Below are 11434 nucleotides of genomic sequence, written 5' to 3'. Positions count from 1 at the left end.
GGAATGTTTGGCACCTGCCTTCCCCACGATCACACGAGGAGAGCCATCTTCATGTCTTCCTTGACTCACTTACCCCGATTAATCCTGCAGCTGGACTAGACACCTATAAATGGGTCATTCAAAGGGAAAAGTTCACCCACTTTCATACTGCACAAACTTGGGACTGCATCAGGGAGAGAGCTGCTACCAAAGACTGGACATCTTCGATCTGGTTCAAAGGAGCAACACCCAAACATGCACTCATCATGTGGGTAGCGCAACTGCAAAGACTATCCACCCGAGACAGATTGTCAGCCTGAGGAATACCAACTCCCACCACCTGCTGTCTCTGTTCTACCTATGACGAGTCGCACACCCATTTGTTTTTAACATGTCCGTTTAGCAATCAGATATGGGCAAGGCTCCAATCTCACCTCCACCTTAACCAAATTGGTTTCCATACTTGGTCATCCCTTATTGCCTGGACAAGAATCAAGACGGATTCTGCTCCCCCAACTATCCGGAAGCTCGCTAGTCAAGCTGTGGTGTACCACCTCTGGAAACTCAGGAATAATATCCTCCACAACCAATGCTCTCTCACCCCTGCTGCTCTCTTTGTAGACATCGAAAGGGAGATTCGAGATACCATCACTGCTAGAGAAACCCGGAAGCATTTCAGGAATCTCATAGCCCTATGGACTGGATAACTACTATCTGTTGACTTCTGTTTCAACTTTATTTTGTAACTTTTGTTTTTTATTTCTTTTTGGCAAGATTACAAAACTCTTAGGTGGCATTTTTTGTATAACCTCAAACATTTTATTTAATATGAATATTCACATTCCTATCAAAAAATAAAAAAACTTCTAGCTACATACAAATTGCTGTCAAACTAAGTCTTAAATATATAGCTTTAATCATATTTAATGCATATCCATGTTAATTAAAACACATTAGCGTAGTAAAATAAGTAATAGTAGTGCTTCTTTTAACGAGCAAATGAGAGAGACCCGTCGATGACCAAAGTACACATAACTTGTTATATAATCAAAATTCTTACGTACGGTTGAAGTCAATTTTTTATAACAAAAGCAGTAGCAAAGATAAAACTTGTTAAATAAACAAAAATTCTTACTGTTAATCTCTCATTAAAACCATTCAAAGCTAGCTACAGCCTTATACATGCATGATATATATGAAGAATTTTACTACGCTAATGTGTTTTAATCTTTGCTAAGAATTTTTGTTAATTTGTTAATTTGTCCGACGACATAAGAAAGGTCCAACGATTCAGCCTAGGTCCGACGACAAAATTTGTTAATTTTTACAAAAATTCTTACTGTTAAAAAAAAAATTGTCGTTTTCCTTTCTCAATTTAGCAAGAAAACCCTCAAAGTAACCAATATTTGCAAAATAACACCTACCTTACAAAAAGAAAAACACAAATCAGTAAATCTTGTATGAATCATATATATAAAAGTAGAGTTTCAGTCTCTCCTTATTGGTCCACTTGGCAATGCAATTTTAACAAAAAAAAATTATATTAAAACACAAATTTAAAACAATTAATTTTCACATTTAACTCACATAATATAAAACTGAAATTTTTATAGATTCTCCATATAAATTATGCATTAGCTTTATTTCTCCACTAAGTTGTATTAATCAATTGTATTAAAACAAAACAATAAATTAGAATTGTAACTCTCATTTTTCTAAATGTAATTTTTCATCATTTCTCTTCCTATAAATACTCATTATCTTATTCTCTTAGTCTATCACTCTTTCATTCTCTCATCTTCTTCCACTACTCTCAAATCTCTTTTTTGTTTTGTTTTGTTTTGTTTTGTATTTTTTTTTTTTTTTGTTGTTGTATGGGTTATAAAAAATCAAATCAAATATCATTGTAAAAGCTTAGTTTTAGAGTTTGTATGATATGTATATCTTATATATTTATTTTAATCTTTTAAAATGTTTATCTCCATTTTCTATTTTATATTAACATCTTATAAGTCATTATTTTCATACTTCCTTACAATATTCACCACATAATAAGATCATAAAGTTGAAATGATCCATATGTAATTATCTATTATGTCTCTGGTTATCTCACATATTCATGTATCATTTTTAATAATTTATAAAGATCAATATAATATTTAAAGATCAATATAATTATCCATTTATCCATTTATAAAGACTATTTTGTTTTGTGATCCAATTGTTAAATCTGCAGAGATCAATATAATATATATATATATATATATATTTTTTTTATGATTTGAGGTTTTTGAAAACAAAAAGAACATAATTAAACAATTGGTTTTTTGTGTCTTTAATCAAAATAAAAAATGATCCAAAAAACAAAACATATTCAACTGGAACTTAAATATAAAAATAAAATATAATTTTAAAAATATCATTTCACTAAATTCTCTAAAGATGAAACCATTAGTATGAAATCTAGCACTATAAATTAAATTGATGAGTGAAAACCAAAAAAATATAAGTTATCCTTGGGATTTTAAAAATTATTGAGATTGAAGAATTCATATAATTTTATAAGAAAACTAATTTAGTTTGTCACTTAAAAAGTAATATTTTTTATTTTGAAATATTATGTGTAAGTGTTGAGTTTATATCAACAAACAACCAAATCATGTGAATTTTGATTCAGCCACTTGGTATTCCTTTTATTTTAGGTTATAAAAAATTAAAATATTTATTTATAATTAAAGACATGTAACTCCATTTAACTCAAATGTAACTCCTATCCAATAATTGTACATTAATTCATTCCTCCTACTAACTTATTATCTTTCAAGAGAAATTATTTTTGGTTAAATTTTAATATTTTTTATTTATTTTGGTTGGCTAAACTTATATTCATATTTTGGTTGGCTAAATTAATATATTTCTCATGTAAAATTATTGTTTATAATATATTTCTCATTTCAAAGTTTAAAGCAATATATCATATATATAAAAGTAAGGTTTTGGTCTCTCCTTATTGGTTGATTTTCATTTAATGTTTTCTAATTTTTTTTTTTTTTTTTTTTCTAATTGCTTTAAACAATATTTAAGATCCAATAAACACAATACATTTAACTCACACATTAAAATAAAATTATAACTGAAAATAAAATAAATTATGCATTAATCATATTCTACCACTCAATTTTATTCAAACACAATAAATTACTATTGTAACTCCATAGTTCTAAATGTAACTTCCATCATTTCTTATCATATAAATAAGCATTCTCTCAATCTATCATTCTCTCATATTGACATTCTTTTACTATCTCATTTTCACATTCTTTCATTCTCTTCTACAATACCTCAAATCATTTTTCGTTTTTTTTTTTTTTTTGATTTCTTATTTTTGTTGTATGGGTTGTAAAAAAAAAATAACATTGTAAATTGTTAATGCTAAATTTTAATTTTAGAGACTACATGATATATATTTTACATTGTTCTTATTTTAAAAGATTTATCTCCTTTATCTAATTTGGATTATTATCTTATAAGTAATCATTCTCTCTTCCTCTCCCACCAATATCAAATGTTGTTATATCTCATATGTGTTGTAAGAGTTTGATTCTATATTTTAATTTAGAAAGTATTATATATATATAGATATTACATTGTTCTATTTTTTAAAGATTCATCTCCATTATCTAATTTGGATTACCATCTTATAGTAAACATTCTCTCCTCCTCTCCTACCAATATCAAATGTTGTTATATCTCATATGTGTTGTAACTTGTAAGAGTTTGATTCTATATTTTAATGTAGAAAGTATTATATATATTTAACATTGTTTTCAATTTTTATTTTATTTATATAAAAAAATATTTCTTTTATATTTCTTGCCTTTCTAATCTATTCATATTTATTTTTTAAATTTGCATAGTTAAATTTAAATTCACATATGTTGGTTTTAACAAAACAATCAACTTTATTTGAGAATTAGATGTTCCTATTCATTTTTAAACGATCAATGTGTAACATATAAGCATTTTGTCTTGCAATCACAAGTTCCATTTCCATTACTTAACTCCATGGTTAAACTATAATATATGTTGTCCTATTTGTAGGAATAACAACATACTTATTTAATTTATTTAAAAGAGCAGATGATTAAACGAAATAAACATTTCTCCAAATTTTATAATTCAATCAGTGAGTGTACTTATTACTTTGAAAAACTTTTACATTGAAGTTCATAAAATCATATAAGAAAACTAAAATACTATATCACTTCAAATTTGGAAGGAAACACTTGGTATTCCTTTTTAAAAAAGTCAAGACACATATAAAAATTTATTAATATTTAACTCACTTTAAAGACATTAAAGGTCATTTAACTCAAAAATAACTTCTATCCAATAATTTCATACATTCCTCCCACAAATAAATATAAATATATATATATATGTTCAAGATTGTATTTAAATATTACATAATTTTTTAGTTAGCTAAATTTATAGTCACATATATACAATATATATACATAAGAATTTATATTACTTATTAACACCATAATTCGACCCATTATTTGCTTAACTCAATATTGGTTTCAAAGCCAACTAAAAAAAAACAGAAACGATCTTATTGATATTAGACCAAAACATGGGCATACACACATAATCACTTACACGAAAGATATTTAAAAAAAATAACTTATTATTGCAACATCAAAGTATGAAGGGTTTACATAAGCAGTTAATTAAAAAATCTATAATACAATAAATGTATTAGAAACAATATCTGTCAATGATAAGATTGATCCTCAAAAGCAAGAAACAACATCTTCATAATTCATAAAAAGTAAACGCCACAATTATACACATCTGAACGAAATGTATAAATATATAGTGTATAAATAAAAGTGACGACAAAGCCCGTATATGCCTAATTAAAACGAAATAATACAAAAGAGAAAATGAAAAAGACCAAAAAAAAATAAGAAAGTGCCAACTACACCACAATCCACGCGTTGCATGGGGAAGCACCTAGTAAACCTAAAGAGAAAATGAGTTATGTTGTAGTTTATTTTGCTGTATATGTCTAATTAATCTTTCACGGGGCTAAAATAATCTACATGACAAATTAACAATGATCTAGGCTGAATCGTCGGACCTTTCTTATGTTAAAAGGAAAACGACAATTTTTTTTTTAAAACATGGTTCTATTAGTAAACCGAACAAGATTGGTATGGTTCTCTACTAGTAAACCGAACAATAAAATAAAATGTTTTAATTTTTACCCAAACGAATTAAGGGAAAAAAAAAAAAAAACTCCAAAAATTAAGCAGAGAAGAAGAAGAAGAAGCAATGGCGGAACTAGGCTTGCCGAGAATCGATGAGAAGAAGCCATGGCGAGTTCTCGAGTTCTACAGTGGAATCGGTGGGATGGTAAAAAATCTCCTCTCCCTGCACCACTAATTCTTGATATTTTGTTTATGGTGTAGTGTGTAGTCTACTCTGTTTCCAAAACCCTAATTAATATGTCGTTTTGCTCTTAGAGATACTCTTTGACGGCGTCGGGCGTAGTCGCAGAAGTAGTAGAAGCTTTTGAGATCAATGATTCTGCTAATGATGTTTATCAGCATAATTTCAAACACCGTCCCTATCAGGTTCCTTCTTTGTTAAGTTCGTCTACACAATTTGATTTTGATTTTGATTTTGAGATTTTCTTAACTAGTTTGGTTGATGGAAGGCATTGTTACATTTGCAAATTATTGAGGATGCTAGTTGTGTGACTTAGGCCATGACTTGGGTTCTTTGTTTCATAGGGAAATATTCAAAGCCTCACTGCTGATGATTTAGATAAGTATAATGCAGATGCTTGGCTTCTTTCTCCTCCGTGTCAACCTTATACTCGACAAGGTGATATTTTTCTCTCTGTTGTTACTTGCTTATCTTTGGGGGGATGTGTTGGAGGATACTAAACAGTTTTTGTGGTTAGGCCTTCAGAAACACTCTGGTGATGCTCGGGCATTTTCGTTTCTCAGGATTCTTGAGCTTATACCACATACAACTAAGCCTCCACAGATGTTATTTGTAGAGAATGTTGTTGGGTTTGAGGTTTGTTTTTGCTTTTGCTTCCCCGCTGGAGTTAACAATCATTTGTACTTGTTGTCAGTTATTTTCTGTGAATTCGAGACATTTTTTGCTTATTGGGTGGTGTTTTGTTGGTGCAGACTTCGGATACCCATATGGAAATGATCGATACACTAACAAAATTAGATTATGTCACACAAGAGTTTATTTTGAGTCCGTTGCAGTTTGGTGTTCCGTATTCAAGGCCACGCTATTTTTGTCTGGTACATTCTCTTTACCTTGTGAATTCGTAGTACATTTGTTGCATATCTGTGTACCCAAAACTGTTTTTTTTTTTTTTTACTTCTCTGTGAATGTACAAGTATATGCTGATTATGAAGGTGTATAAACTTTGAAATCGTTTGATTTTTCTGGTTACTTTGTAGGCCAAACGAAAGCCTCTGCCATTTAAGTCTCAACTTGGATAGAGATCATCGATGGACCTCTTGAAGTTGAACCTGAAACTGAACCGCTTCATGCTAAGTCCCAAAGTTCTCACAAGGAGACAGCCACTGCCTCTGCTTCTGCTTCTGCTTCTGCTTCTGCTGCTGGTAAGGCTATTTAGATGGAAATAATCAAATCTTAATACTCCTCAAACTCAAAACTATTATTTGTTATCTATGCCAAAGTTTCATTCTGTTTTTGGCGGAATTCTCAGAAAGTGGAGGAACAAATGACCGAGGAAGAAAAGGTCGTCATGTCACAAATCCTGAGCAATACCTCTTGAATCCCGAAAACCCTTACTTTGTGAAAGCGGTGACAAAACGGAATGACGTTCTGGTAATAATAGCAGTGTTTACATTGTTAGTTTTTTTTTTTTGTTTCCCTTTAAAGCTAAGCCTTGTTTTTGTTCCTTGTTTCCCATTGTATGTGGAAGTAGTATGTGAGCCGACCTGCGGTTCATAGGTATGACTTGAAGTTTGGTCCTCTTTATTCCACCATTAACTACCTTCTCCCCGGGGGCAAAAAAGTGGAAGGCATTCTAAGGCTCTATAACGGGCATCAGTGTTTCAGTGGGTGGTCGAATTTATGTCGGAAGCATAACCTGCATATCGGAGACTCTGTGGTTTGCGAAATTGAACGGTCAGGTGGTCTGGTTTCGGCTATTAGAGTGCATTTCGTCAATGAAGACAAGACTAGTCCTCGCTAGTAACAATATCTCAACCAACTCAACTGTTGTAATGCTAAATGTGACATTTATGTTTGTTTAATAAACCTTGTATGTTTAAGATGTCGAATACTGTGCTGGTAAGTTTAGACTAATGTCACCTTAACTAAGAGTAAACACACCGATGAGTGTTCAAGACTAAGATGGACCAGTTTCTCCATGGGTCTGAGGTCAGGCCCAGTAATAATGTTTGACACAACAATATCCGTACGAGTCAAAGTGACAGTAGATTTGGCAGGTTTTGTGAGTCCTTCCTCTCTCTCTCTCACTCTCACTTCTTTAAAGCAGAGAGATTTGAGGAAGAAGAGCAGTCGCAGCGAGAGTAAAGCTTCCTTCGACTGTGACGGTGCGTTCAGTTCACGCTCCGGCGACGTTACTTTTAACGTAATTACTTGCTTTTTACGCTTATTTTTTCTTTATTTTGTTCTGACCTATTAAGAAATTTCCCCCCTTGACCGAACAAGTTTGCTTCTTTTTTCGTTCTGCTCTGTCTCTGACCAGTCACTTTAGGGTTTATAGCAATCGAAAGAGACGATCGAAGAAGTGAAGTAAGAAAGTCCAAATTACACATTAAAGGTTTGTTTTTTTCTTTTCTTTTCGTCAACCTAATGTCGTTTCTGATTTGACTACACATGCAAAGCCATCTTACAAACCCTAATTTCAGAATCAATCCAGCTTCGAAGAGAAGAAAATGTTGCCTTTGGGTGTTACTGCTAAGATACAAGCAAATGTGAGCAAGCCTTGCTTTTGGAAGTCTCTGTCTTCAGGACAAAGCTGGAAATCTAAATCCATGGTAAGCCCAATATTACTATCCTCCTCTCTAATCTTTCGAGAAATGGAGTTTCTTTGATTTTGTACACCTGTTATTACCAGATACTGTAGTATTATCTGTTTGTTGTTGCTGTTGTTCGAAAAAGCTCAGATCTTTATATCTTTCAAGAAGCTTTTGGGGAGATTTTTTATGGCTTCTTGTTCTGCTTTGTCTATAATTTGTGAACTTTCTTCTTACTTATTGGCCTGTTGTATCTCTTCATATGGGTACCTTTTGTTATAGCTTTTAGTCTCATGTTTCCTCTTTCTAATGCCAGTACTGTTTTGTTGTTGTTGTTGTCAAATGTTCTGATCTATGGGTTTATTATGAAGAGGATTATTCCGGATAAGTTTGTGGGAAGCACGTCTGGGGCATTTGAGCACAGTGTTGTGATTAGTGTTCGTTGGGGAAATTCCTGGCAACTATGGCTTGAGCGAGAGAAGGACGTTCTGTATATGATAAAAGAAGACTGGGATGAGTTTGTGGATGACAACCATTTAGGTCCGAATGATAACTTGTTCTTCAGACACGATGACACGATGCTTCTTGAAGTGCAAATCTTTAAGAATAATGGTGATGAGATCATGGACGTACCTCTTGGAGTTGAACCCGAAACTGAGCCGCTTCATTCTAATCCCTCGAATTCTTACAAGGATACAACCACTGCCTCTGCCTCTGCTTCTGGTAAAGGCCCCATTCAGATCTTCAAACTCAGTACTATTTGTTTTGTTTTCTCTCTAATGCCAAAGTTTGATTCTTTTCTGTTTCTGTTTTAGTGGAATTCTCAGCAAATGGAGGCACCAATTGCCGAGCGAAAGAGGGTTGTGCTGCTATCGAAAACCCTGAGCGATACCTTCTGAACCCCGAGAACCCCTACTTTGTGAAAACGCTGTCCAAAAAGATTGACGTTCTGGTAATAATAGATAGGTGCTTCAAGAGTCTGTTTGATTCATTAAATTACTAGTTTATATCTGTTGCCTTCACAGCTAAGACTTGTCTTTTCTCTCTATTTCCCATGTTCTGTGATGCAACTAGTATGTGCCCAAAACGGTGATTCAGAAGTATGGCTTGAAGTTTGGTCCCCATGAATCTACCATGAGTTACCTTCTTCCCAACGATAAAATAAATGGCCTTACTAAATTCTATGCCAGTGGTAAATCGGTTTGTTTCAATGGCTGGGTGGGTCTATGTCGAAAGTACAATCTGAAAGCCGGAGACTCTGTGGTTTGTGAACTTGAACGCTCGGGAGGTCTCGTTACAGCTGTCAGAGTGCATTTCTTCAATGAAAATATGAGATGAGTCCCTCTCTAGTGTCTTTTGTTATGAATTAGGTTTCTAAACATTACTGTTTACCAAACTTATTGTAATGAATGTGAGTGACCCTTATGTTGGTTTAACGAACTTTTACGTGCTATATATGTTCTTCTTCTGTTGCTTTGGTGCAATTTGGAGGATACTTATCGCCTTATTGGGATAAGTTTCTCCTAATGTTTATTTCGTTATTTCTTTGGAGAGTGGAGGCCCATGATCATTTAGTCCCCTCCCCATCTCGTGCTTGAATATGTGATGTTCCCGACTCTCCGTTCTCTGGTGGTGGGTGGCACTAGGTACTATGTCGGTTAAGTTACCAAAGCAGGGTATTTTTTTGCTTGTTGCTTGGGGAAAAGAAAAAAAGACCAGTAGACTCGAAGATCAAGTGCTCCTTAGTCCTTATGCTTCAATGGCGACATTACAAGTCTTTCTCAATGAGTGTTGATAGAACTTAGAAGTCATCTTGCTTGTCAACTTAACTAAGAAAAACACAAATCAACTAATGATGCTGACCTCGTTACCTATCTGACATCATCGAATTAAGCAATTGTCACTTAGACATCATCCAACTTAGAATGCTCTTTTATTGGAAATAAGATTTTTATGTACTAGTAAATTAATCAGATATGCATACACACATTTGTTAAGTTTGTAACGAACTCTCCATATAAAAATTTTAAAAGGCCTACATACATAAAGATAAGTAACGGCAACGTTTCTTTTGCCTTCTCATACAAGAAAATACAATATAAGCAAGGCCCCCATCTGCCTATAGAAAACACACCAAATACAAATTTTTAAGTAAAAATAAAAAGCCCACACGCTGCATCTTTTGTATTAGGATTTGTAATTCATCTATGGTTTACGAACGCTTATAAGCTTGACATCGTCGATGACAGGCCCGCACAATGACGAGAAATCATCGCTTCTCATAGAATAGAAAGTGCTGTAAAACATAACCCTAGATCGGTTCGAAACCGCCACAAACCGGATAGAAGCTCGTTTGAACCCTCCTGTGCCACGCGACTCGTAAGGGACCTTAAGTGTCTCTTTACCTGCAAAAGCCTCTACAACCATGGATCCTTTGCAAGCGTTGTTGGCGTCTCCAACAGCGAAAGAAAGCACGTAAGTCTTCCCAATGACAGTCCGAACGATTTGAGCGATGGCGCTCTCTTTGCCCGCTACAAGCTCAATGGCTCGGCGACCTTGTGGGACTGAGAAGTGTTCTACATCTACGTACTTGACTGCTTTGAGAGACTCGACCATCCAACCGGGTAAAGGAGAGTGGTCGTCTTCTATGAATGGTGGGATTAAAACTCCTGTTGTCGCGCCTGGTAGTACTAATGGACCTTCCTCAAATCCTCCATTTTTCAATATGTTCTCTGTCAAATCAAACATAGAACAATCATCACTAAATCATATCGTAACATCACAAGTTCAAGAATCACAAAAACAGAGCAAGAAACAGAGTATAAAACAGAGTATAGTAATAATAACGTACTGTTGGTTGGTCTTGGAGGGTAAAGAGATCTCATAGCAACACCATCAATGAGCGGACCACAAGCTGGATCTTCCTCAACACCTGGATTATGAATCACAACTTCTGCAACCTCACTCTCGGCTTGGAACGCCCAAGCATACAAATCCCACCCACTACTACTATACACAGTCTGTATCGGGATCACACCAGAGTCGGGTGAAACAGATATGTTAAGCATCTCGTCTTGAGCACAAGTCCTAGCAGCGCTAAAAGTGAGCGAGTAATACATTCCTTTCACCACTCTAAGCCTCTGCTTGATCGATGCTTCGTTCCCGAGCCTCACCGCGAATTTACCGGCAGGAACGACGAGGAGCATGTCTCCTTGTTTATGTCCTGATTTAATGTACTCGACGAACCCTGTGACTTCCCAGTTTGGTATCGCCAGCTTGTTCACCACTTCTGTTCCTTTCATGTCTGATGGTTTTGGTCCTAGCTCGAAGTCGCCGTTTGGTAAGATACCTGAAATGACCAAATTGCCCTTGTAAATAATTTGGAATTTGAAAAAAAAAAAAAAAAA

At 34.0% G+C, this 11434-nt stretch overlaps 3 protein-coding genes across 3 annotated transcripts in view; 2 read left to right on the top strand and 1 right to left on the bottom strand.

The window, feature by feature from the left end:
* Positions 5279-7397, top strand: LOC104771030 (DNA (cytosine-5)-methyltransferase-like). The gene is made up of 8 exons (XM_010495502.2): positions 5279-5400; positions 5511-5621; positions 5781-5874; positions 5954-6072; positions 6189-6311; positions 6474-6638; positions 6746-6867; positions 6968-7397. The coding sequence occupies exons 1-6, from the start codon at positions 5320-5322 to the stop codon at positions 6513-6515; spliced, it is 570 nt and encodes a 189-aa protein (XP_010493804.1). The 5' UTR covers positions 5279-5319; the 3' UTR covers positions 6516-6638; positions 6746-6867; positions 6968-7397.
* LOC104771029 (B3 domain-containing protein At5g25470-like) lies at positions 7482-9496 on the top strand. The gene is made up of 6 exons (XM_010495501.2): positions 7482-7639; positions 7757-7831; positions 7920-8048; positions 8399-8750; positions 8843-8979; positions 9102-9496. The coding sequence occupies exons 3-6, from the start codon at positions 7947-7949 to the stop codon at positions 9363-9365; spliced, it is 855 nt and encodes a 284-aa protein (XP_010493803.1). The 5' UTR covers positions 7482-7639; positions 7757-7831; positions 7920-7946; the 3' UTR covers positions 9366-9496.
* The window catches only part of LOC104771027, a 2523-nt gene continuing 1132 nt past the window's right edge, over positions 10044-11434 (bottom strand). The window contains exons 2-3 of the mRNA XM_010495500.1: positions 10879-11376; positions 10044-10759 (exon numbers count right to left, since the gene is read on the bottom strand). Coding sequence (XP_010493802.1) covers positions 10233-10759; positions 10879-11376 — 1025 coding nt within the window. The 3' untranslated portion in view covers positions 10044-10232. The remainder of the gene's footprint in view (positions 10760-10878; positions 11377-11434) is intronic.

The sequence above is a fragment of the Camelina sativa genome, chromosome 20, assembly GCF_000633955.1.
Source record: "Camelina sativa cultivar DH55 chromosome 20, Cs, whole genome shotgun sequence".
NCBI classification, from domain to species: domain Eukaryota; kingdom Viridiplantae; phylum Streptophyta; class Magnoliopsida; order Brassicales; family Brassicaceae; genus Camelina; species Camelina sativa.
Note: the sequence above shows the minus strand (reverse complement) of the source record. Positions and strands in the feature narration are given on the sequence as shown.

Excerpts from the sequence above, each read along its gene's own strand:
- LOC104771029 (XM_010495501.2), top strand. The coding sequence starts at position 7,947 with ATGTTGCCTTTGGGTGTTACTGCTAAGATACAAGCAAATGTGAGCAAG. Across the intron at positions 8,751-8,842 it reads TGCCTCTGCCTCTGCTTCTG|TGGAATTCTCAGCAAATGGA; the intron begins GTAAAGGCCCCA and ends TTTCTGTTTTAG. Across the intron at positions 8,980-9,101 it reads CCAAAAAGATTGACGTTCTG|TATGTGCCCAAAACGGTGAT; the intron begins GTAATAATAGAT and ends TGATGCAACTAG.
- LOC104771030 (XM_010495502.2), top strand. The coding sequence starts at position 5,320 with ATGGCGGAACTAGGCTTGCCGAGAATCGATGAGAAGAAGCCATGGCGA. Across the intron at positions 5,401-5,510 it reads ACAGTGGAATCGGTGGGATG|AGATACTCTTTGACGGCGTC; the intron begins GTAAAAAATCTC and ends TTTTGCTCTTAG. Across the intron at positions 6,073-6,188 it reads AGAATGTTGTTGGGTTTGAG|ACTTCGGATACCCATATGGA; the intron begins GTTTGTTTTTGC and ends TTGTTGGTGCAG.